This window comes from Zootermopsis nevadensis, unplaced genomic scaffold (assembly GCF_977971745.1).
Source record: "Zootermopsis nevadensis isolate Lab colony 2312 unplaced genomic scaffold, Znev_1.0 Znev_ptg000012l, whole genome shotgun sequence".
In the NCBI taxonomy this organism is placed as follows: Eukaryota; Metazoa; Arthropoda; class Insecta; order Blattodea; family Termopsidae; genus Zootermopsis; species Zootermopsis nevadensis.
This window is the reverse complement of record NW_028259144.1, coordinates 3500103-3527699: the sequence shown is the minus strand read 5'-3', so window position 1 is coordinate 3527699 and position 27597 is coordinate 3500103. Positions and strand designations below refer to the sequence as shown.

The following is a 27597-nucleotide window of genomic DNA, read 5'->3' as shown; positions in this document are numbered from 1 at the left end:
CTACTAGACTACACGGCGAATGAACCCTGAACACAACCATCGTCATACCAGCCGCCGTGAGAACCTAAAATCTCATACAGAATTTTCATTCTGCAACTTTTATCTGCTGAAAGTTGCGTTGAAACTCTGCTCCACAAAACTGATCTGAGAAGTGAGTGACAATTCTCAATTTCATATCCACCGCCAAAGTTGAAAGGAAAAAAAATGTAACTGGCCAAAGTACGTCTCAATTCCTACTCCTTTTTCAAGTAACTGTATTCCACGGACAATGGTTAAAGAAACGTCCGTCTCCTTCTATTCTTGGAGTCGTACACGACTTATTTACAAACAAAATATGCCCAACCGCATTGAATATCAAGCAGGTCCGCTCCTGCAGACGTGTCTATTCCACCTCATGCACAGACAATGGATTGCTCACAGAACTCACCTGAGCTATCCGAATGGAGGAAAGGATGATGGTGATTCATGTCCACGTCTTTGTAAGGAGGCGCTATTATTATGCAGGATTTACAAATAAAACGTCATGGGACCTGCCACTTGTAGGTCCAACTAAAATGTGTAGGAGGAACGACGCATTTGAATTACACAGTTCATATGACGAGGGGGGGGGGGGTGTCTCTCTCTCCACAGAAGGTAGACTGAATATGGCTGTCTTCTGGGTTGATGCGTCGTGCAGTCTGGTATAAGTTTATACACACGAGTCGCCCTGATGATGGAGACAATGAGGACCTCTGAAACGTTTGTAAATTCCTACCAGACTACACGGCGCCACAACCCATGACACAGTCATCTTCATACTCGTCGATGTAAGAACCAGAAATCCCGTATCTAGAAATTAAGACTTGCATAAGTAGGTTTCATGACCCACTGTTATTTTATTTTAATTAAAGTTTATTTAACGAATCTGTCATTAGGTCAGAGTAGAAGAGAATGATAGAATGATTAATAAATTCGAAAGGATATGAAAGGAAGCGGCCGCGGCCTATTTTAAGGCAGTATCCCGACATTTGTCAAGAGCTGGGTGAAATCAAAACAGAAAAAAAGTCAATCAGAAAAAGTCTCCGGGTCGAGATGCAAACCAGGGAACGGTGGCTAGTTTAGAATTACAAAAATTGTAAAACCTTATGTGGATCGGAGAAAAAGCGACGGCGATGCGTGGGGGGGGGGGGGGGGGGTTGCACATGCCGAACACATAGAAAGTTTGCAGAACATTCTGTTTTTGTACAAACTCTAATGACTTGCTGTTACCTAAAAAGGAAGGAAGAGAAAGCTTCTTAACGATATCTGACTTTCATTCATTTGTTACAACGATTTAAATGGGCACGCCCAGTGGTTGTAATATCACTGCAGACTGTATCGGTGACCACAAGCGAGAGCCGCCATCCGATACAGGTGTCCGTAAACGATATATACACACGAGGTTAATATTCCGCATTATAACTTGTATACGTCTTTTCAGCACACCCTGCTCTACCATCATCGGAGGAATAAGAACGTTTAACATTAGCTGATTATAATGTAGCTTAACTGTGGTTTAATATGCAGAACAGTATCTGGAGTCTTTAGCATTAAAAGAAATTTTATTATAAAGAATCTTCCAAGTATTCTTTCCGTAAAGTAAAACAAACCAAACACTTCTTGAAAAGATTTTTGTATACGATTTCAATTATCTTTCAGCTTCGAGGGTCCGTCCGTATATTAATTTCAATAAGTGACTAATCCTACTAAATATGATTTAGTTCAGATATATATTGATCTATTTATCCTCAAACTTTCACTTCAATAGATACTGACGAAAAACTGAAGAACTTGAAAAGACAAAGAAAATGATTCCAGATTAAAGAACAAAACACAAAACGTAAAGTGTCATTTCAGTTCCCGTTCTTAGTGTTAGAAAGAATCGAATCAGAATGAAATGCACTTCCATCCTTCATCAGCAAACATTTATCTGCCTCAGAAATGGAACAATACAACATAAAACATTGGGCGAGAGTTGAGCCCAAAATGAAATTGATCTCGCTTTCAAGCAAATATTTTCGTTTCAATTTCCTGACAAACAGTGAGGGATGAATGTATCCGCGCATTGTATAAACTCAGGGTCATTTACTGATCAACTCACCCATTACAGCAAGCAGACAAAGATTTCAATAGGGATCAATTACGCTGAAGCCCGGTTTGGACAGATGGACGAAAACACCCTCTGCTGCCTGTGGCATGGCTGTCCACCACAGGCCATGCGGCCTCCTTTACATCGCAGACAGCAAAACCTACTTAAAACGGAATCAAAACGAGCCTGGACATTTCTACGTTGCACACGCGTTCCTTATGACAATTACAATTCCGCCATTGCTCCATACTAATCTATCAGCACTCCGCGAGGCGTGCAATGGCCCTGAACAAGGATAATATTGAAGATTTCCGTCTTCTGGGATGTTGCGCTGTGTAGTCTGGTCGATATTAACCAACGTTTCAGAGGTCATACTGCCTCCGTCATCAGGGCGATGAGTATGAATCGCCCTGATGACGGAGGCAGTATGACCTCTGAAACGTTGGTTAACATCGACCAGACTACACAGCGCAACAACCCAGAAGACGGAAATCTTCATACTAAGAATCGCCCTGATGACGGAGGCAGTATGACCTCCGAAACGTTGGTTAACATTGACCAGACTACACAGCGCAACAACCCAGAAGACGGAAATTTTCATACTCTGATGACGGAGGCAGTATGACCTCTGAAACGTTGGTTAACATCGACCAGACTACACAGCGCAACAACCCAGAAGACGGAAATCTTCATACTCTGATGACGGAGGCAGTATGACCTCTGAAACGTTGGTTAACATCGACCAGACTACACAGCGCAACAACCCAGAAGACGGAAATCTTCATACTCTGATGACGGAGGCAGTATGACCTCTGAAACGTTGGTTAACATCGACCAGACTACACAGCGCAACAACCCAGAAGACGGAAATCTTCATACTCACCGCTGTGAGAACCTCAAGTCTTACAAGGATAATATTATCAAACCCGCGGCCCTAACTAAGGGGTTTCATCTCTGACTTGTCACTTGGCTGGTTTGAGAGTAACGTCAGTTTAATTTTTCCACATTACGCTATTATTAAGCAGAAGGCCTGCATATTTGCAAATGTCTTCGATCTTCTCTCTTTCCTGTAGTTCATTGCAGTATTTTTTCATATATACTTCATGGTTTAAGTCAATATAAATTGCGCTTCACTAAAGCCCTTCTTACAGAACACCCAATGAAATCCTACTACATAAGCGGCTGAGTATAATATTTTCCCTGTTTTTGACAGCAATGTTACATTTCAGACAAATCCCAGGAAGTCGGACGAACGTAAAAAATTACACAAAAACTTGTAAGCGTATTACTTTCTTTATATTCTGGTTTTTCATTTCATTTCCGCTTTAAACTAGCAATTTTCCAATAGCTTCCAGTCTATACTCCAAATCCGGAAACAGGCTTCCGTTCTATCCAGGTCCCTTTTGAAGTCATTTTCACTGTACAAAGCAGAGTAGCCGAGGAATAAACATTTTAGTCAACTAATTCCTATATGTGGCCCGCACTGCTTAGGTAAGAAACATCTCAGAGATATTCCTCTGCAGACACGAGTGGATACAATTTATACACCTGGAAACATTACTTGCGAGAAGAAATTTCGATAGCTTCAAAACGACAGGCTTAAAATTCCAGCGTAGGTAAGTTACACTATGTTGCTATTTGCAGGTAATATATTCATAAATTACTTTTACTTGTGACGCTTTCGTCATGTGTAATTTGTTGTTTTTGTCAGGAGATTAAGAAGGAATTTGTGCTTACGTAATGCAGCTCTTGTGTACCTATGCATTCGCCGAAACAGGGAATGTGAAACAATGAGACAGAGAAATTGGCGTATTTTATTTTAATGTAATTTGTAACCAGTGACCCCCGAATTATCAAATTACGTCGAACGCTTATAACCACTTACAAATGTGCTCTTCGATACCCGTTAAAAGCGGGGGAAAAAATTCTTAAAAAAAAAACAAAATAAATATATATTTAATCGTCGTCCTCGTCCATTCACTCGTTACGTTCAGAAGTGGGTGTTCTGAGCCATGAATACAATTCTAATCTGATCTTATTATGCCAGATGGTAATAATCTATTCTTCCGACACGTTCGTAACCACCTACAGGCTTACATGGCGTCACAACCCACAAGACATAATCCAAACTAAACAACGCTGTGCACCCCTGAATTACAGAATATGCCAACACGCAGATGAATATTCCACCTAGTTCGTCTGAATTCCTACAAAAGGGATATGTAAAAAACAAACTAGACTGAATGAAAGAAGCTTGCAGACATTGTAACATAGGATTTCCGTTCGTTACACCCACCACGAATACTGAATGCTACAGTGACTTAAAGCTTGATCTATGAGGAGTGCGGAAAGGCCTGATTTATTTTGTACACATACCAAAACTCAACTTGTGAAAGGGTACCAGAAACTATGATCTGCAACAACACAAAGGTGTTCTTGGCTATGATTCAATGCAGAATTTCGGTTTTAGGGGACGAACCGCGATGAATGATGAAAGTTGTCCAACGTTTCAACAAACACTGAAGTTACCATCTTCAGGCTAGATATATTTACACAACTCCATTTAAACCTATCCGCGAAAACCTCTGGAAAAGAGTGCTACATAACTTCTACGATAAGCTGTAAGAAGTCTTCACTTGGACATGACAATCCAGAAACTGGCTTGATTATAAATAGCAGAAATCGAAAAACCCGCTGAGGCCTGGAAGCGGATTTCGACACAAGAACACGAACGAACCAAGGAATTGGTTCGACGATACGCCACTGTCGCTGGTAACATCACCGTGGTACATGAAGTGTAACTCCGCCCGGCATTGTGTTTGACCGAATAAATGCGAAGGGTATTGTCAATCACATTTCAAAAGGCCTACCAGATTTTAAGTAACTCTGTTCCATATTCCTACTTTACATAAATGTCAGCTGATCAAATTCCGATTTTCAAATTAGCTTCAGTGATAAAGCACTGGTATCGTTGATAATTACGAATTATTATTTTATACGAAATAATGCTTCCGAGTGTCACCAGAATTTTCAATATTATTAAATACTTTTAACTTGCTGTGAGATCATTTTCTAGCGTCATATAAGAGTCAAAATTTAGAAGGAATAGTCACGGTCTCAAAGTTAATTTGAAATGTTTACAAAAACACGAAAAGCTTTTAAGACACGTGACACATTCGAATGGACGTTTCGTCGAAGAAACTAAAAATACGAACCCTCCACAAAAGTTATATTTTGTCCACAGAATTCTACGCTTTTGTGTCTTTCTTACCAGGTTTTCGCCCGGCACGCCTGTCACAACGCGATCAGATATGTGTAATTTCTTATACTGGTTCCTCGCATCCTTCCTGAGAAGTCAATAATCCACATGTTAGTTAAGAAATTGGTAAGATTTTAGGTTGTCACAGCAGCGAGTATAAAACCAGGTGCGCCGTGTACCCTGGTAGCTAGCTAATCGACGTTTCTGAGGTACTTACCGGAACAGAATCTGGAAACCATTGCTCTAATGTTTATTTCCGACCACCGTTACTACAGAGCCGACATGCGCGATGTTGGCTGTCAAAAACTGAACATCACACACACAGACAGAGTTTTGTTTTTTTTACTTATTGTTTAAACAGAAACAACAGGACCCTGTTCAGACATATTCTATACATTCTTTTATTTTCCAAACGCGCGTAACCTCTAGTGACCTACATCACCGTGCGCTGATGAACTGAGCGCAACTACCAACTGTCTGGCTCAGAAATAGACCATCAGCGGCATTAAAACTTCTCCCCTCCTCCCTTAAAACCGCACATATCAATCACAAACGAGTCTGGAAACCCTCACACCGGAATAGAGAACTAAAAAAATCATTTTCCTTAATATCAATGGAATGCGTATACATTAAAAAGAATTTAAAAGGAACAAGAGTGGAAACACGTGTCCCAATGGAATGCGGGTAGCCTACTAGTGTGTATTTTGCTGTTTTCCATGCGTCGTTCACAATCGTGTAAATCCTTCGAAGACCGAAATTAATGTAAATAGTATTTAAAAATAAAGTTCTTACCTCAAAGAAAACACAGTGCTTCCCCATTACAAAGACAAACTGATTACCGCTGTTTAAGAAAATAATGGCTGTTAACTCTAAAATCATATTAGACCCGTAAATGCAATCGGTGGGCAAAATACTAGGTTACTGAGGCTGCATTTCGCTATAATTTTCAATTAATACACAAGTCGAGGGGATTTTTTTGTACATACTACAGCAGAGCCAGGGGAAATACTAAATTTCCATATTTATTTTGTTTTCGCCACAAAGAAACAAATTCTGTTTTGTGAGATTTCAGATTTACGGCGACGAATATGAAGAGGAATGTCTTCCGAGTGAGACATTGCAAGAGCATACCCGACCCAGTCTCCAGTTCAACGAGAATCGAAAGTTCTATTCCTAGGGGTGAAGCAGTCAGAGCGTGAAGCTGGCATCTCGTTTTCCTTAGTGTCACAATTTTCGTCCTTAAGACACAATCACGGTGCATTGAACTTTAGACTTGTGTAACTTTCTCCATGTTACGACTAAGTTATTTGGACAATAATACGTAAATTACAGGAAATTAAGCTCTACTGTCATCTGCTGACAATATAACCATCAATTTATGATATTTGTTATTAAAATAAGTTGCCATAATAAAATATTACCAATGTTTTACGAATTAACTTCTGTGCAGAAAAAAGTCATATCAGCCTAATCGCTCGTACGTCCATTCGGTCAGGGCAAGTTTTACAATATTTTTCCTACCATACTTTGAACTAAACTTTCATAAAATACTCTTTTACAAATGTGTGCTGGGGAGCAGAAAACCTTTGACAGTCCTTCCCATACTAATGGCTTCTTTTTCTCACTCTTCAGCATTGGCTAAAAGCCTGTTCCGGCTTCAGTTCAACGCGCGTGTCAAAACATGTGAGACTCCAAATTGCACCTTCAGCCTCAATTTCGTTCCATCCTTCCGGAAAATGTTTTTACGAGGTTCTTGAATGACGCCACCACAGGATGGGAGGGGGGACACCAGGATACATGAGCTACAACAACCCTCGAGAATGAAGAACTACTTCATAAATTAGAAAAGATATGGGAAAACCGAGCGAAATGAGTTTATTTCTAAGGCAATGACCATTTTGTCAGTGTGTGTGCGCGTGTAGAGAAAACAGACCCTCAATCAGGCGGTGAAACTGGTACTCAGACATACGAGACACAACTCATCAAATTCAGAAGCACAGACACATTACAACAACTCACGTCAGTAGCGCGACGGATAGGATAATTCGATTCAGGCTATGGCCTGCTGCTAGCATACTAACGACAGCTGACTGGCCTTTTGGAAATGACCTGTTAATATAAAGTTTAATTCATATGCAAGACGTATAGTTTATTGAGCGTATTCATGCATAGCGAATGTCTTTAATTCGAAAAGTTTACTGGGCGACCCACAAAAGAAAAGACTCTGCATGGCTTCTGTCCTAACAAAATGTTCCACTTTCAGAAATTCTGTGGAACTTGGCGACTTTTATGAATTTTTAACTCATCCTTCAATCCGCGGTATTAACACTCAAGCTTGTTCCTACATCAAACACTCGAAACCAAATTTTTCAAACCAATGTAAGTACGGGTGAACGACGTCTTTGTGTGATATGAAACAACGAGCAAAGCACTGTGGGTAAAACAAGCCTCATGTATTGTGGATGCTGCATTTGGTGCCAGAAGCGCAGATCATGATGGTCCATTCCATTTCATGAGTCACGTGTTCATACGATGCTGTAGGGTGGAAAACAGATCAATATGGACTGTCTCTCTCTTTCTGTCTGCCTGTCTTCAGGTATTCCAGACAAACTATGTCCTGGACTAACAAAACGTACACGACCTTCAAACAACCCTCCCAATTGACTTCGGCTTAGTCAGACTTCAAAGTACTGAAACGGTAAATGTAAATCTACTTAGCCTCACGCTCTAATATACGTTTCGGTTTTGGTGTGACGTGAAAACAAGCAGAAATGACAAAGGCTATACTCGTGTTGGAGGCTGTTTTGTTACGTCTAGTTAGTTTCCTCTTCAACTTTCGTAGATTTGGCCAGGGATTCCCAAACTCATCGGACGTGGAGTCACACTTGTCCTACCATATCAAATAGTGGGCTGTCAGGTTATAAGAGAAAATCGTTTGAGGCTCAGGAAAATTAATCAAAAAATATGTTGCTTACTACTACAGAATGTTCATATATTACGGTGGTCTAGCGGTTAGAACGATGGCCTTGTAATCCTGGGGTCTCGGGTTCGATTCCCGGCGGTGCCCGAATTTATAACTTGTGTTGGGCAAGGCCGTGGTCCAGGCAACACGGAGTTTTCCTCCGTGGCATCCCAACAATTACTCCATTCACACACAGAAGAAGGCAATGGCAAACCACTTATGGATCATCTGCCAAGAATGTATATGAACAGGTCCCAGTCCGAGAAAAGGATGGAATGATCCTGTTCATATGGACCTGTCGTCAGACAGAACACTAAATAAATAAAATAAATTACCAACATAATCTTCAACTATTAAAACTGTTCTTTCCGTGATTCGAATTCGAGTCCGGAGACAATCTAAACTGAGACTTGTCGAAATTTTATTCAGTGCCTCCGTTTAAACGCTCTGATAATAAGCAACTTTCAAAACGGACCACAAATTACCCTACCCTTTAAAATTCACCATTTCCAATATTTTATCCTCATATTCGACGCCAAATACCAAATTTACAGGGTAGCTGGCAGCAAGAAAAAGGCCACACATGCTTTAGTCAATTAGTGTGAACGGAAGAGGATATAAAAATTGTCAGTTACCACAGCTGCCAGCAGGAACAATAGGACGGTGTGTAAAGTGGAAACAGAGAAGCGAAAATAATACGATTATCCGTTTCCGAACACACCAATTAACCCTCTGTTTTCGCCGCTTTAATTACTTAACTGTAATTTAACGTGCACATTTACTAAAGCACTTCAAAAGATAACGCATGACCGGCGAGACATCATTTGCGATACGTCACTGCATCGTCGAGTAAAAGTCGCTGTGGCCAAATGAAGCTGAAAATCCATTGGCAATTACGTCAGTAGCCTCAATAAACTGCATATGGAGAGGAATATGAAAAGCAGAACATGTTATTTGAAAAATAATTCCAGAACAATTCATACAATTCTGATAGCTACTAAAAATATAAATACATTTTCTGGTTAATAAATATAAGACCTGATAATTTATCACTGTGTTCCCAGAGTCCCTGACCGGCTTTGCCCTGATTCATTTCAATCCAGTCTACACCTTCACAAAGTCCTAAAAATTATATTTTTAATACTATCTTCTAAAAGTTCCATTGTAATATTATCTTCGCTTAAACACCCAGGTGTGTTAAGTAATCTGTTCCCTTCAGGTATTCCAACAAAAATTGTATATGCATTTGTGATTTCCCCAGTCAATATTTGATTTTTAGCGGAAGTCTTGAGCAGATGGACAAACAATCAAATGCTAGTCGAGACATCATCCTTTCTTGCACTTATTTGTAAATATAGTAATATTTTTGTTTATTATTATTATTATTATTATTGTACTTGTTGTATTTTAAAACCTTATTTCATACGTTCAGGATTCATCTATGTTAAATTCACAACACCCGAAACAGTATAAATTCCATGAGAAATATAAAACTATACATGATATTCAATACATATCGCTATTTTCTCTTTCTTCCTTTTACGTGTCAGCAATCCTAGACGACTCAGTTGTGATCGCTGCGCGGCCTCGTCCCACATGAGATGTCTTAAATATAAATAAACAAGAAAAGAAATTTAATTTAATTCCACTGTCTGCACGCCAATCATCACAGACCGCATAAAACGTAATGCGGTTAATGTGGCAAGAAACAATGTCGCTGAGTTGTTAAGAATTTCTTGGTTAATTCGGAAAGTTCAACTGCATAGAATTGTAGAATATCAACGAGGACAAACACAGAGTATACAACCCATATCTTTAAAACAAGAAAATTAGACTAAACAGATAAAAACTAATTTATGTATACGCTCTGTTAATGCGTTCCAGTTAAAAATACTGAGATAACATTTGGAGAATTAGTCTGTAAATACCAATTCTCTTTTTTAAAAAAAAGAATTGCAAGACTTTAGTTCGTGACTGTTTTTTAATGACGACTTACGAAACCCTGATGCTCTTAGTATGACGTCATCTTCCTATTACGACGCGAGAAGTTAGAGGATGAGTGGTATAATGACGTCACGAAGCCATATAAACACGCGTGCAGAAGGTTTTCAGATAACGGAGTAAATCCTTATTGGTATAACCGTCTTCTGAACGGTCTGTGTGGAAGATAACTGCCAGACATCCATCCTCTTGTATGCAGGAACAACGCACACCAACATAAGACCAGCTGACAAAGTTTCAATTTTGGTTCTCGCAAAGATATCGAAGCTCGTAATCAATTTCTCAAGGCGGCAGGTACAAAGATGTCTTCTGGGATATTGCGCTGTGTAGTCTGACACAAACATTCCGACGTTTAGAGGTGCCTGCTGCCTTCATCATCAGGGCGACCATCGCTTCAGACATCAGTCTATCAATTGTTGTCTTCTGGGATCATGACACAGTGAGTTCTTGAAGGTAGTTTCCGCGTCTTCTGGACTGATCGGATACGAAACTGCCCCAGTCGTGAACTACGATCATCAATCATCATGTTGCGGCCATCATCACTTTCTCTTACGTCACTGTGGGATTCCTTTTGAAATGAAAGTGTCGAACATCAAATAAAAAGACCGCATTACTCTAACCTGACGGATTTCAGGTCAACTTCATCCTGATAACAGGCCTAAAGCAACTCAGGCATATCACTTTCTCCTTCACAGAGACAGAGACACAGAGAGAGAGAGAGAGAGAGAGAGAGAGAGAGAGAGAGGAAGGATTTAGTATCGTGGTACAACTATCTAAACGTCTCGTTTAGAAAAAGAAGGGCCGATATTCATGTGTTTGCGTGCATTTTGTTTTTGTAATACTACGGCCTTCATGTCTGCCTGTTCGAAATCCTAAATTTGGTACCAAAGAGGTTGGAAAATATGACAGAGTCCAAATATTAAGAGCATGTTAAATGCTACCAAGCATTAAGAATTGTATTCCCGTCTGCTATCTAAGAACGCAGAGATCCCTAATAAGCCAAAATTTTACCTGCTATTTTAAATGGGTGTGAATCTTCGTTTCTGGCATGAAAGGACGAATTACAGGATTAGTGTGTTTGAGAACAAGGTACGTAGGGGAATATTCCGACCGAAGAAATGTGAAGTGACAGGAGGCTGGATAAAAATTGCATAACAAGGTATTAGTAACAGCTCAGTTCGTATTAGCTGGAAATCGATATACTTTTTATGTTATGGATAACCGACGTAACAATATGTGAGCTGCCTGAAAGTGACACTTCATCGAAAGCAATGACCATTCATTAACAAATTTAACAACAACAACAACGTGTACGGAAGCTATGGCGCTTAGAGCCTCTGTGGTTAAACATCAAGGTTTACGTATATGTAAGGACATGTTCGCAATACTGAATCTGAAAAATTAGTGTCGGCCTATTCTGTATTTGAGTAGGCCCCATATATTTGAACTAGTTCCATGCAATAACGTACTTCTTCAAAAACTGATAGTGGCTAACGTGGTAAATAAACTCAGCGCCTCTTACGGAACTCATTCTCGTGTCAACAAAAGCCCGCCATGGGTCCGTAACCCGATCCAAATAAACCCAATCCACGCCCTCACATACTACGTCTTCAGTATTAATTTCAACATTACCCTTTACTCCTGCGTCTCCAAAGCGGTCTCTTTATTTCAGGTCTTCCGGTTTTTATCTAAATCATTTTAATATTTGAGAAGTTTGAGGCGCACTGCAGCAATCTGAGTACCAGGTGTAAGAGAAATTTCCTCCTGAAAAATTCCAGTATCAAAAGCTCTGACAAAATTCCACTGCCGCATATACGAAGCACTTTAATTATGAGAAAAGCAAATTACTTGCAATTTATGAAACGAGAAGCGGCTAATGAATGAATTCCGAGGTCAGTCGATTGTAAATAGTAATCGACTGAAGGACCCGAGAATATGTAAGAAGTATTTGCAATGAAGTGGGAGGAAACTCTTCAAGTGGGCGACCAAAGAAACAGGAATAAATAAATAAATTCCCTCATCATCAGAGGTGAAAAGAGAATTCATGCAGTGCGGGAGAGCTCGTTTCAATTGTTCTGTGCAAAATCTGCCCAGTTTCTAAGTGGATATACCTACTAATCAGTTCTCATGACAACCTCTGTTTAGCTGCAGGAATATTTTTACAAGCCACCCAGCATTTGAAGTCGTTACAGACGTTACGAGACGAACATAAAAAAGCAGGCCTGAGTTAAAATAAATCCCTACGGCGGGTTGTCTGTGCAAGATATCACCACCTGCCTCAACCTGTCAATCCGCATTAAGGCAACAAAAGATTGGTCTAAGCATAGAAATTCCACACACCTGCGTGTAAGGAGCTGTTGTTCAAAATCATTCTGAGATGTATTCTAAGCACCCGCTAGTTTAAATCTACGTAGCTTATGTACAATACATGCAATAAATACTATACTTACATTACCACACTGACCGAGAATTTTACTGCAGGTGATAAAATTCCAAAAGCGAAGGCCTGTGTCCCCTTACTGACACAGAGCTGCTTTCCTGGCAGAAATAAGCTCCAAAACCAAAGCCCAACCAGCATCTTTCGACACCCAATCAGAAACGGAGTGTTTGTGCCCCTCCCCCCTTCCAAACAATCTCAAATTATTCTCCTTTCTACAAAATCCGTGTTATTTATTAATGCAGTAACAACACGAGGCACTTTCGAATTAAGACACTTTTGTCCTCAGCGTGTCTTACGCTTATAACATGATGGATCATAATTACATGCAAAAAATAAACAAGATTTGTTGCTGCAATCTGAGTCAACAGACATAATGTAATTTATGCCGTTAATTTCAACGGGAGCACAGAAAATAAGGAAACAAATTACAATACACGTTCAGATGATAAGATTAATGTTCTGTCCTGTCACTTGTGTTGCTCCCACACATAGACACCATGGTTTTCACTCCAGAGTTCGTATAATCATAATATAATAAAATTAACTACAAATATTACCGCTAGACAGGAAAGAAAAACACACAACAGAAACAAAATAAGAAGACAGAATCTTTCGTAGCTGCTTTACTTATTTCGGAATTAGACTTTCTAAGCCACGTAAGGTTTCTGAAACATTCTATCTTCTTGTAATTTCGACACTTCCGTATAAAGATAAACTGAGAGGGGGCAGAGGAGATAAGTATTTTATGATGGTCATTAACCTTCAAGAAATTCATAAAATATTGAACTTTCAAACGAAAGGTTGCGGCTTATTTTAAATAAATATTGCAACAGAAGGTACACAATTTATCAGTGTGTGATATGTGATAACGTTCAACGGGCTTTGACTCCTTGATAAAGACTCTAGAAAGTGCAAAAAAACAGCCCGTGAGGAACAAAATATTTACAATAAAACATTATAAAGGAATATACATCAACAACGTGAATGGGGATTGATTGAGATCAGTCTCGGATCAAGTTTCGAAATTTCGATACGACGCAGTTCAAAGATAGCTTCGGATTTCGCCCTTGACTAAAGCTGCGATCTTCATGACGGAATCTGAACTGTATTTTAATGTTTCTACAAGCGATAAATTTTACAACTCTGAAGAAAAGACGCCAGGATTTATGGTGCACTGTCACAATCTGTTGATTAAACGGAAATTTGACACTAACAAATACAATAAAAAGAAATATAATTATTTTCTCTGAATTAGTTTATAACAAATGCAAATTTGTTCATAAGATCCTATTTAACGTCTCTTTTACGTCAGTTGCACAATGCAGTACCGAGATTTGTCACAATGCAACATCAGTGCGATTATTTATACAAATAGCAAGTGAATGCGTGTTCAGAACTGACGTTCCGCGAAATAATCTCAGAATTAAACCCCTTTAACCCCGAATTACTTGTTTACGAAACAATATCACTACATACAGTACGCGACTGTAATCTTGAGACTTGAAAGGCATTCAGGAAGTCCTCAAGTCTCAAGATTACAGTCGCGAACTTTAATGCATTGAACGTATTTATTAATTACATTTTATGAAAAACAAACAAAGTATAAAGAAAACCGCTAACAACTTGAAAAAATTAACTTAACAGCCCGAAATCACAGCTTAAGAATAATGTGTAAATACCGTTATTTATAAAAATAAAAAAAAATAAAAAAAAGACTAGTATAATGTTGCATGACGTACTAAAATACAGTACTTAAAACCTGTTATAAGACCATTCCTTCATGACTTGATTTTTCAACCTGTTTACCTTTCATATTGCGGGCGATAAATACAGCTTCCAAGTACTTGCGTTGAGTGGTAATCAACTTTTACGAACGTAACCCGAAAGTAAAATTCGTTCTACGAATACAATAATGTTCCTGGATCATTTACATGACACACAGCCTCCAATTCACGTTAAATCCGAACAAGGTAAAAATTACATCTACATTTATTTCGTTTTATCGATGACAGCACATACCAGTACTTTCCAATTTCACTCTTTTCTATTTGATGCATTGCATTGTGCAAATGGCGGTGAATACACGCGTTTGGGGTTTCGTGACTTTATATTTAAAAGAATTTAAATCGTAGCAGCCCTGTACTCTTTTTCTGGGCACAATATCGGTAACTAAATGTATTTGATTACACAAATATTCAAAGGCTATTTCATTCTTGGTTGCTTGGGGTTCGTAATTTGAGCATCCGTGCACTGAAAACTGTATCAAATTGTAGCTAATTGACTTGACAAAACACTCCTTGGGTTGTGTAATTCTATGACAATATCAGTCCAAAATGGACCCCTCTCAGTTTAGTAACGTCACTGTCCACAATGTTTGCATGACAAATAAATTATAAGCAGCCTAGTAAAAAAAATCTGAAATACGCTGTTTCACAGCAAGAAAGAAAAATTTTGTACGTGTACAAACGTGACCTTTAAGAATGACACAAAATTTCGACCTATGACAACAATAGGGGAAAAAAATCCATAAAAGCAACGGAGAACTTTTATGGTTAATAAAAAAAAATCAGCATGGATGTTAAATTACTACAATATATTTTAAATATAATAAAATTTGGCGTAAAATATCTGGAGATGTTAAAATGATAACCACTGTCCATCCTGAATCTCAAACAACGTTTTAAATTTACATTCACAAATTTGAATACAAAATATACATTGTCAACTCTATTTGAGTTCTTCTGATAAAAATAAATGAAATTACAACAACAAAAAATCATGAATATGTGTTCGGACGTACGTATGCAAATTTCAGTGTAGTACTGTTCATAATCCTGAATTACACTTTCAACATAATGGTTTTATCTTATCATAAGATTGTTGTCACCTTTTCAATTATTACTGATTTGACTATGGTTTTATCTCGACATATCCAAAGAAATAAAAAACCTTTGCCCTTTGGTTTAATCAATGTTACGAATCAAATGATTAAATAACAGATTAAATCATCTGACTACTCACATATGCATGATACTGACAGCAAATTACTGTGGTTAAAATAAATACATTTCACAGATTCCAATACATTCATAGCAGTTTACTTAAGTTTATAATAATTCCGACACTAAGTTCCAAATTTTAAAAGACGAATAAGTCACAAGTGTTTCGTTCAAATAAATATTGTCTTCAACAATTAACTTTTGCGCCACAATATACTGCATATGGAAACAGATATTCTCAAAATATTTACGTTACTGTGTTCATTCTTTTGGATTACGTTTGTCACAGATATAATAACGGACGTTATTAAATATCCAAATAATTATATCCAAAGACTGGACACGTCATCAAAAGTGCGATGCTAATAGGCTTATAGAAAAACAAGAATGGATACAAAGTTCAGCAGTGTAACTGTTTAGTAATAAAAAAATAATCAGTAAGCATCTCCTTATCTAACAGATAAAAAAATAATTACAGAAGAATAAAATATTGCAGTGATGTCACATGGGTAATATAAAGTTATTAATCTTTGTCATATAAGTTGTGAACAGTGACACTACCATTTTTTATTCAACAAACTTTCTAAACTTTGAAGATGGCTGTCTTCAGGGTTGTTGCGCCGTGTAGTCTAGTAGAAGTTTACCGACGTTTCAGAGGTCCTAGCTGCCTCCATCATCTGGGCACAACAAGCCAGAAGACAGCTATATTCAAACGTCATTTTTTAAACTTTGTTCAATCAGAAAGAGGATAATTTTAAATACGTTTAAACTAACCTTGTAAATTAATATGTATGATGCTTACAGAATTCCTTGAGTTCTTATCATACTGGTCCTCATGTTGTCGAGATTACGTTGAAAGCAAAACACTTCGAAAGAAATGTCATTCAAGAAGGAATAGCTTTCTTATAATCTATCGCTGGTACGAAACTAAACACCGACATGTGACACTTCTAATAAAAAGATCACACGAACACAAACATATAAAAAACGCGCCATTTTATCACAGTAGCGGTCACTTTCATGGACTGTCAGACAAATGAACACCACTCGTATTTCGATTACATATCAATTCTCGAACACGTTTTGAAGAACTAGAGACATATGGCGGATATATTTCATAGTTTGATCCATGTGACAAGATGCCTGTATTAGCTAAACAAATGCCGGCGACGTTCGATTGCTAACGGGCCCCGGCCCAGTTATCCTCGGAAAGGGACAAGAAGAATGGTGTATATTATTGATTTTGAGCGAAAAAGCAAGCTTCGAAACGGAAGATGCAACTGGAAACACTAGCACAAACTCACTTCAACCGCCATTCCGCTTGGTCTCGGACCAACTGAAAGCTACACAATACAGGAGGCCTTGGCTCAGTACTACCAACATCTGACGCATGAATTCCACCAACATGACGCGAGTTGCTATCTTACATCAATAACTCAACCTTCTGTGACATGAAATTTTAGAAACAGAAGCGAGTGTGTTTTATATGAAAAGTAATACAGAATAGATTTTTCAAACTTTTTCCGGAACATATGATTTATATAACGTACACTCGTTAAAATTACACGAGATATTTCTCTATAGCGGGAAATTTAACTGTGATAGTAATCAAAAATCGTTGCTTCCGATATTTTAAAAAGCCTAATTTAAAGCAGCTATTGTTCTCACCAAAATAAAATCTCCCTTAGCCTTATTAGATATACAGTCGTTATTGTCAAGAGGACACCAAAATTTTGATTATAAATTTTCTTATTCCATCCCACTTCGCAGGTTCGATTCACGGTCAGGAAACCGCCTAACCAAACACAGTCACGGTTTTCCCCTGTTCACATAAGCAAATTCCAGTCGTATATAAAATAGGCCACGACTGTTTCCTTCTGCATCACTCTCACTTCATCATCACTGTATTACCATAACATTAGACGCTACATAACCATGGCAGTTGAGAGGGTTCTAGAAGTAAATACAGAGTAAGCTAATGTGCAGATTAATTAGGCTGAAATGATGCTGTTTCAGACACGGAAGTTGTGTAGCCTCACGGATTTATGAGGAAGCGATCTGTCCCAAAACTCGCCTGCAGATATTTAGAGAAACACGAAAAATCTCAGCCAGGTTAGCCTGCAACACAGCCGAGATTCAAACCCTGTACCTGCTGGAAATGCAGCTTGCATCAGTCGAGGGCACAAACTAACTAACTAACTAACTAGATGGCTTACGAACCCGACGGTTCATCACCCAATTAACCAAAGCCCTCCACCGGACCCTGTCCTGGGCCAACAAAATCCAGTCTCCTTCAACTCCTATCTCCCATAGATCCCGCCTGAGATTATCCTACCATCTACGTCTAGGTCTCCCCAGAGGTCTCTTCCCCTCAGGATTCCCAAACAGTGGACCCAACCAACTAGATGGCTTAGGGAACCCGAAGGTCCATCACCGAATTAACCAAAGCCCTCCACCGGACCCTGTCCTGGGCCAACAAAATCCAGTCTCCTTCAACTCCTATCTCCCATAGATCCCGCCTGAGATTATCCTACCATCTACGTCTAGGTCTCCCCAGAGGTCTCTTTCCCTCAGGCTTCCCGACCAATTCCCGGTGCACACCTCTTGGCCCATCCATGCGTCGAGAGCACAAATACAAGGCGAGAAGTAAATGGAGTAGAAAATGCTGGATTTTTGTTGTCAGAGATTATAGTGGATTGTGGGCGGAGAGGACGCGCACCTGCGGGCTCTGACCTCGTTATCGCCCGCGTACTGCACAGTGCAACCTCCGACATTTGAACCCACAAGATTCTCAGCGCAAGAGCGACTCATGTGGCAGAGCTTTTTATTTGTGTGTGTCGTGAACACGGAACTTTGCTTAATGTTCTTTGATATTTCATCTGTGGGATTCTGGTACATTAGGGAATCAATGTCCGCCAGTCCCTCTGATCGTCCAAATGATTTATCTAAAACTCAAGGAATTTCGGTTAAATTCTATATTGGTTGTCTGCACTAAAAGATGGGCGAATATAAATTCGGAGTATGTCGATCAAATAGATTACACGCCTTGCGTTACACAAGGTCCGAGTAAAATTTTAAATCGACTTTCCCCAAAAATATATATCTAGGCTCGGAATACAGCAAGGTCTATTCTATAAGCTATATTCTACTGTTACACGAAACGGTGTTCATCCATTTACAAGCGGATCTCCATAGCAACGAGATGGTCGGAGCAGTCTAGCTGCTGGCAAACTCTCTGGGTCTAGCTCGACAGCACTGAACTACCAGCACCACAAATTAAATTTCTTTATGTCTGGAGAGAGAATGCCATGGTAGAGGACGATTGTGACGTCATATGTCAAATTGTCGACTCCGCCATTTTGATGCACTAATCGCTAAATGTCGCGCACAATGACAAATCATTACACACAAACCGAGGAACGTATTTACCCAAAACCAATATAATTTTGTAAAATCCCAAAATCAATAAAATTGTTAACATTAGTTGATTACCTGGGGTATTTTCTGACCCCCCAGGTAGAGAATAGCAGACTGTTAAAATAGCTTTGTTTAAATCAGCATCATTAATAGGATCCCGGGTTCGATCCCAACCGTCGGCAATAATAGCCTTATCCCCCATCCTCATTTATATATATATCATAACTATCTATTAATTTCGTTTCAAGATTTTTCTTTTTGTAAAAGTGACGGTATGCATGCACTTTATAACACACCGTGATGGTGTAAAACCCTTAGGACTCGGAGGTGAAACTCCATTTATTCTCATCGTTGTTTATCTTTTGGACAGGAACTTGCAAGCCTGTACCAGCGTTTCGGAGAAACGTGCTATTCCCAGCTTCATTCCTAAAAATTAGTATCTAGGTCCAAGTCAATCTAAACGGCGTTCCAGTCCAGAGTAACCAAAATCGATATCCCCACCTCTGGGAAAATGTTAAATATCACCCTCCACTTTTTCTTGACATCGATGTTAGACGCATCTGTGATGGAATTCGGACTTTCATTTCCGCCTTTACCACAAACGAGTAGTGAGAGGAAACCCAGAATCGTTCAAGGTACAATAATGAAGAGGACTCCACTGACACTGCTGAGAATCGATCACCTGTCTTCCTATCCGTATTTCGAGCTGACGTGGTTGTCATATTCTGCATAATTATCGGTGTACACACAGATGGAACACAATCCTGTACTTTGAGAGCAAAGTCCTCTCCCTACGATAGGTGTCGCTTTAAGCGTCCGCCCTCCACTTAGCCAGAGAGAAATCCTGTCTCTGCTATCACCTGACCAAATGTTTACTGGCTAAAGGAGAAGAAAATTGCCGCATCGCCGTGTCACGTCGGCAACTTCTCCGACACGTGTGTGAAGTGGGTCATCTGAATGAGAAGTTAATACACTAGATGTCTTAAAACAACAGATACTGGATCAACTTTTGTTTACAATAGTTACATATTCAGAATGTATTCCGTTTCTTTCAGCTGGTAAGTCAGTCTGAAATAATTTTAATCGGCATGCTTTCTAGAAAAAAAATTTTCGCGTTATAAATCCAATATCCTCATAAACTTATAACTATTAAATCAGGTATAACGTGGGTAGAACATGTAGCAAGCATAAGTGAAAAAACATTTCTTTATAACCCGAAGCCTTTAAGGAAAGTGACCATATGGGATAACGCTTCTGGTTCTTGGAATTTTTAACGATACTCTTTCTATCACACAGGATATACTGCATATGGATTTGGAAGGATAATACCACGGCCTATTTCCCGGCACTCACGTGGTAGTCATCTGGAGAGACTGAGAAAGACCATGACAAACCGCGGTCACAGCTGGTAACATAGTCAAGATTAAAACCGGATAGCTCACGGATGCACTACTAGAGCATAGTCGCTATAATTTACCTCGGGGGATAATATTAAAATGGCTCATGAAGATTTTATCGTCTTTAACGCTATACAACATTTTCACCTTAAAAACGTCGTTAAATAACCAATAAATCAGTCATGTGTGGATATTCCAATTCTTGTGTCATTTTCTAATTGTGTCTAGATCATAGATGTGACGAATTTAATCTAGTTTTCCAGAACACCCGGTAGTTGCTTGATAATGTAAACACAGGCATCATCGCAATCAGTGTAAACTAGTGGCACTACATTGTACTACTATAGTAATTTAATCAGAATACGACGGTGTTGACATGACTCTAAATAGAGGCTCACAGAAGCGGCAACAAGGTGCGTGAGTCTCTTATCCTCCTTAATTATTCATGGAATTGGCTGCTGCAACCCTCCACACAGGTAAACATATACGTTTGCCTATACACCTGGCTGAACTCTGCATGTGTTACAGAAGATAACGCGATATTAAAAGCGTATCATCGGTAGGAGTTCGTAATTAAACCATGTGTAACTGAGAGATAGATATCTGATTCGAGTGTAACTGTCAGAAAATGAGTTTCCTGCTTTGAAACGTAATCAAAGTAAAATCAGAATATTACGTTCAGGTGAGGAATACGCGCTAAATTGCACGAGGAAGCCAGACATTCATTTAAATCCATCTAATCCACTGGATTCGGCGCCTGTAGCTCGATATATCGTCGATAACAAAATCTTTATTCTTTTCATTTGGTTCTGGAATTAAACTAAACGTCTTGCAACATTTCCTCGTAGGGAAAAAATACTTTCTTGTGCATTTCTTATCTTTCCCATGCGTGCTACACGCCCTTATCACATTCACCGTAATTTGATCCCCGTAGCAACATTTGTTGAAGATTATTAAGTATAACGCATCCATAAATTAAGACATAAATCGGAGATGCAGGCGAACTGAATATTAATCTGTACTGATCCCATCTGACTGTCTTATAAACAGCTACCTTAATCCACCTTATCTTTAAGAATGACAAATGGATGGAAAATCGAACCGAGCCCTTGAAAGAGATGAATTGTTCATTATATCCCCCCTTCCCCCACCACGACTCGTACATAAAACCAGCGCAAAAGCATTGCGTTATTTATACAGTCGGTAACCATGGCAACTATACCCGTCCATTGCCCCTCCCCCAGCCCACCCTCTCATCTGTCAGCAGTCCTCTTCAAATCACCCTTGTGGAATGGATTCAAGGAGATCAAGAGCTCGTCTGAACGGTGTTGTGCAGAGTTGCAGCGTTACTATGATTGCTAGCGAATGAAAATGATCCAAATGAAGGCTTCAATTATTCCATAGTCTATATAAAATTGAGTGGAAATTTGTACTCCGACTTCGTGTACGTCTGTTTTTATTAATATGTCCTTTGCAATTTTACTTTATTGGCACTAATATTCAATTATTGCTGATGCAAATCTTGGAAGTATCAATATTTTTTGTGAACCAAATATGAACAGTATCACTTCGGCTACCGGTACAAACCGAATTTAAAATCAACAGCAATATTCTAAGCAGATGACACAAAACAGGAAACACGTCGACTAAACAAGTATGTCGCAGACAGTTAAATATACATATGAGGAGCACTAAGCATAATGCTGATTACGTCAAAACCTATGTGTTGCTAAGATTCAGAGAGACATGTTAATTATTTATCTCCGGAGGAGAAGTACCCATATAAACAGACGCCGTTGTTTTTAGGTGAGACAATCGATTACGAAAAACTGTAACTAGAGACGAAATCAATCACGTGATTTATAATTGTTATCTGTACTCACCCTCGCCTTCGGTGTCTGCTTCAGTCCAATGGCTGGTTGACTTCTGTTGCTCTGAAACAAAACAGATTTTCTTCATTTACGGAACACTTTTCGAAAACGCTCGTTAAAATTCAATAGGGAATTATTTATTTTGTATGTTCAAACTTTGCCACCTTTTATCTCTTTCGTTATTTATGAAAGCTTCCTAATGGTAGCTGCACGTGTGGACTAGATCATTGCGCCATTTAGATTGCTTACTGATACTCTGGTCAGTCTTGCATATCACACCCATATCGTCATAAATATTATGCCCTGACGATGGAAGCAGTAAACACGTTTGAAACCTACAGGGAGACAGCCATCTTCGAAATTATACTGATTAATGTTGTGATGCTACTGTTCAAAAATATCCCTAGTTTGATTACGACCGTCGCCACTAAGTGATAAACCAGGCGGAGAAATATCTTTGTGTGAGTGTCGGAAGTGCTCGTAAGGCGTTCTTTACGCTTTAGCTTAAGCGAAGACCGGTTAATACTCAGCCATTACTCCTGTCTAAAAAAAACCGCAGCGCAGTATTGATTATTCAGTTTATTTCGGTCGACTGAAAGATGCAATTATGCGGTTGGATGCTTTTGTTGTCCGATTAAAAATCATTCACATTACGTATCATATTTAATTAAGATCGAATTCTTAAAAATTTCATTTATGCCAAGAGAAGTATGAGATGAGTGGGCTTGTATCATTAGCACCGAGAAATGACTTCCAGAGATGATAGCCGGTCTTCAAGCCGAGAAATGGACCCGGAATCTCCCAAATACGAAGGAGTGCTAAGGCCGCGGAATTCGGTGGTTATGGTACACTAATGATTTGGGTTACATCTATTCAGGGTCAGAATGTGTAATGCATGGCAACATACTTGTGGCTTAGTTAATGCAGTCTCCTGTTCAAACCCGGAATGGCAGCAGAGTACTCGCATCGTCACCATAGCAACGCAGAGCCAGTTGCTTGTAAGACGAGGGAGAATAAAGCAGATGTCGATTATACGCCTATGAAACTCGGGTCGTGAGCCGATGACCTCAATTCTGCCGCGCCACTTATTTATGAGCGGGGCGGTCTACTGAAATGCCCACGGCAGCACATTATGCCTACGGGGTCCGCGACATGGGTAGATTCTACTTTTATTTTTCGTCTTTTATTCAGACGCGCTGCAAGTTTTCAGCATTTATTACTTCTACGTTGGAGAAAGAAACATGGAAAAGAATTGTACCTTCTGTCTAAATTTTACTTGGTCTATATTCTTCTTCTTCTTCTTCTTTTTTTTAGTGTTCTGTCTGACGACAGGTCCATATGAACAGGATCCTTCCATCCTTTTCTCGGACTGAGACCTGTTCATATACGTTCTTGGCAGATTATCCAGAAGTGGTTTGCCATTGCCTTCTTCTGTGTGTGAATGGATGCCACGGAGAAACCGGGGAAGCCCCCGGAGGAAAACTCCGTGTTGCCTAGACCACGGCCTTGCCGAACACAAGTTATAAATCTGAGCACCACCGGGAATTGAACCCGGGACCCCAGGATTACAAGGCTAGCGTGACATAAACTTAAAGATTTTATCCACTGACGTCACTATTACAAATCAGGACTGCTAACCAATCGAAAGCGACCGTCAGTTTAAATACACATATATTACGACCATCTTGAGGCCGAAGCTTCAGTCCGTATCGCAAAGAAAACGTAGCATTCCACCATTACAATCATCAGTTGGTTAACGCTGTCCAGTGGAATAATCGCTATTTATTCTGAGAATCATACAAAACACAAAAATAAATTGTTTGCAAAACGCAAGGTTACTGAATGTTAAAGGAGGGAGTACGAGCTACCGATAGTTTTAAAAGGGCTACGCCTATACAGATGAACGAAATGCACTACTGGTATAATAGAAAGGCGGGAAGTGTTTAATTTATTTTGCCTTTCCAGGGTACTCCCTCTTGACATAATATCCCATTCTTACTTACTGATTCAACATTCTGTTTACATTACTAATAAATCCAACATGTTACAGTACGAGCAGATCTGATTCAAGTAATGTGATCCCCCTCTTCCCCTCACCGCAGCGGACTCCTCTGACCTTTCATCATTACACATAAAACCAAAGTCAACAGTCATCCTCAAAAGAACACCTCACTGTTATGAAAACCGCGGTTCAAAATCCGAAACTGTCATGTTCTACAGTCGTAAAGTTGATTCCACACCGTCATATATTGAGCCCTGAATCTGAAGTTTCCCGGATCTTTCAGAAGGGGGCACGATGATAGCCATTCTGCCCTTACCTGTGTTCCTCCACCGGGCCCAGGTCCGGGACTTCCCCCACCTTTAGGTTGCTGGAATTGTTGCTGAGGTTTCACTGGCTGTCCACTAGATGGCGCCTGTTGTTGCTGATTTCTTCCAGATAATATCTTCCTGCATGCCCCACCCCCACAACTTTCAGCTTCACTGCCCCCGGACGACCCCTTAGCACCGCCACTCGCGCCCATCACAACAATTTCGTTACCAAAAATCAAACCCTCAAATTCAGAGCCTCTGCAACAACCTCCAACGACGAGAGAGGCTAATGAAGTATCGCTCAGGGATGTAACCGAAGCCCGTCGACCAGCTGATCCGACTAGAGACGCCAAAGAGTTATTAAAATCTGATCCTGGACCAGATCTACCGACGTTACCGTCTATTACACGAAAGTTCCCACTGCCGGATTTAACACAGCCTCCACAGATATCACTGCCGGTCCCCTGTTTCTCGCAGAAGACACTCAAAACCTCGCCCCCTGCGGTGACAACGTTCACGACTTCAGCTTCGAATTCTGTCCCCCCAGTGACGACGATTTTCCCAGATGCTGTACTTTTAAAGCCAATAGCTTGCACAGGAGAAACTGAAGGTTTAATTATAGCAAGTGGCTGCTTAACAATTAATATGTCCTTCGTTGGTGAGTATATGATTCCTGGACAGCTGTTTGCCTTCGAGATTCGAGCAGGAACTGGCTTGGGCTTGCTAACACTTCTTGGAGGCGGTGGTGGTGGAGGAACACAGCGATCTTCTTCGTCGATGGCAAATGCAACGCTTTTTGGTCGCGCCGGTGTTAAGGGTGGTCTCCGGGGGTCAGCACACAGACACTCCTTTTTAATAGGTTTTGACGGAGAAGGGCTGGCTTCGTGAACCTCGGGGATACTTGTCCTACTGGACGATTTTCGAACTACGTTCTTGGCTACACACTCAGGTAATGGGGATTTCTTTCCAGTTGAAAGGTACTCTGGCACTGGAGAATTTTTCCCAGTGATCTCTTTTAAAGGTGACTTCTGAATGGGTAAGAAGTATTCAGAAGGCTGTGGAGATGATGTTCTTCTGTTTTCTCTCTCCCCTGGAGGAATTAAATTCTGGAGAGATGTTTTGTTTGGTTGTAGTGGGGGTACTTGTGGAACTGGAGGTGAGTTTCTTCTAGAACCTACGTATAAACTAAGCTGTGAGCTTCTTGGTGATGGCGAAACCGATGATCTGAACTGTGCTTCGTTTGTTCTAGTCTCTCCAGTAGCTGGTGTAAAGTCTACAGCTTCAGTACTAGAACTGAACTCTACATAACTAACTGCGCCCTCTTCAGTGGACTTCAGATTTCGATCCGGAGACGATAAAATCGATTTATTCTTGCAGGACTGTGCATATTCTATTACATTTGCCTTAGAAGGATCCGGCCTCGATTCCGATGTTACAAAAGGTGTCGCAAATTTCTTGCTACCTGGGAGAGACCCTTCGCTAGAGGTTCTCTCAGGAGGCCTTGGTTTCAGGTTTGGAACTACCGGGGGTCTTACTGGAATCGGGTAACTTCTAAGTGCACCAAATTTATGAACACCGATTGGTGGTTTGGCAACACAGTTAGAGTCCGACGCGTGGATCACTGCACCGTTACTCTTAATACTAGCCTGTTTCTTTCTTCTCAGTAATAAGTTCGAACCTTCGATGGTTGACAGAGCAGTTGCTTGTCCTATCTCTGCACTGTGTTGATTATCAGTGTAACCACCCGTTAGCATTTCGGGGACAGTGGGAACTGGCTCAGCTAGTCTTGCCAGCTGAGTATCCGGACGGGGGCGTAGCCCCCCGGACTTGCCGTCGGAACGGCTATCCGGCCGAAGGGGCAAAGCGCCAACTCCGTGGAACCACACGTTGGACAAATTGAAACTTATGATTGATTTTTAGGCTTCACACATATCTAGATAAAATATTTATTTCTGAGGTGAATGTCAGTGTTCTCTATTTTTGCTTCGACTCTATCAGACACTGGTGTAATTTAGTTTCTAACTTAATTGATGTGATCTGAGTCTGGAGGGATGGAACGCACCCCTCCACCCAATGTTGCTTCACATTTCCACCACCAACCCCTCCTCTCACCCCCTGCTGTTTGTGCAAACTACCACCGCCACACTTGCTATTCTCTTCCACCCTTACGTAACGCAGGTCATATCAAGTATCAAAAGCTTCTCCCGAACAAACGTAGTCACAGATTCCATTTCCCCCACTTCAGATTAGAAATCGACCAAAATAATAAAATAAACAAACCTCAAAAGAATATTCACAGCACACAAATATCACGGGATTCGATCACGTTTACTGCTCGTGAGAATATCACATTCGAGAGTCAAAGCTGTCTAGCAGACGTCAGCAAATTTTCAAGAATGACAAACGAAGATTACTGAAAACACCTTGATTCTATTGCTAACTTAGTAGTCACACCGTAACAAAAACACAACAAAGTCCATATTTTCGCAAGCAAAACCTCACACACAGACTCCCCTTTCGAATATGTATTGTTTTCCACGTTCTGTCGCTAGGCGGTGTTAGCGGCGTCCGATCGAAGATACAACGGTGCTTGGGCGTCGTTTCATTCCCCTCCTAGTTAGGCAACCACCTCACAACTCTCTTCCCCACTGCTCACTGCCCCTACTGTACCCTTCCCTAAAATTCAACTCTCTATAAAACGAACCCTCATAAATATTTCCACATGGCCACACCTCTCTTAAATGGCAGGTCACCCCACCACCGTTAGGATCGCAGCTAAATTCATACAATTCTGATATTAAAAACAGGGCGCGTTACTATCCCCTCCCCATAAA

General features: G+C 40.1%; 1 protein-coding gene across 7 annotated transcripts in view; it reads right to left on the bottom strand.

Annotated features, from left to right (window-relative positions):
• Positions 1–27597, bottom strand: part of LOC110841535 (ras-GEF domain-containing family member 1B) — a 360406-nt gene that overhangs the window by 277202 nt on the left and 55607 nt on the right. The window contains exons 1-2 of one of the 7 annotated variants that reach the window (XM_087347618.1): positions 24772–27475; positions 22466–22516 (exon numbers count right to left, since the gene is read on the bottom strand). In XM_087347618.1, coding sequence (XP_087203744.1) covers positions 22466–22516; positions 24772–26517 — 1797 coding nt within the window. In that variant the 5' untranslated portion in view covers positions 26518–27475. Of the gene's footprint in view, positions 1–16542; positions 17127–22465; positions 22517–24771; positions 27476–27597 lie in introns of those variants that run through there. The other 6 variants (XM_022087179.2, XM_022087175.2, XM_022087176.2 and 3 more) reach the window with 6 other exon arrangements.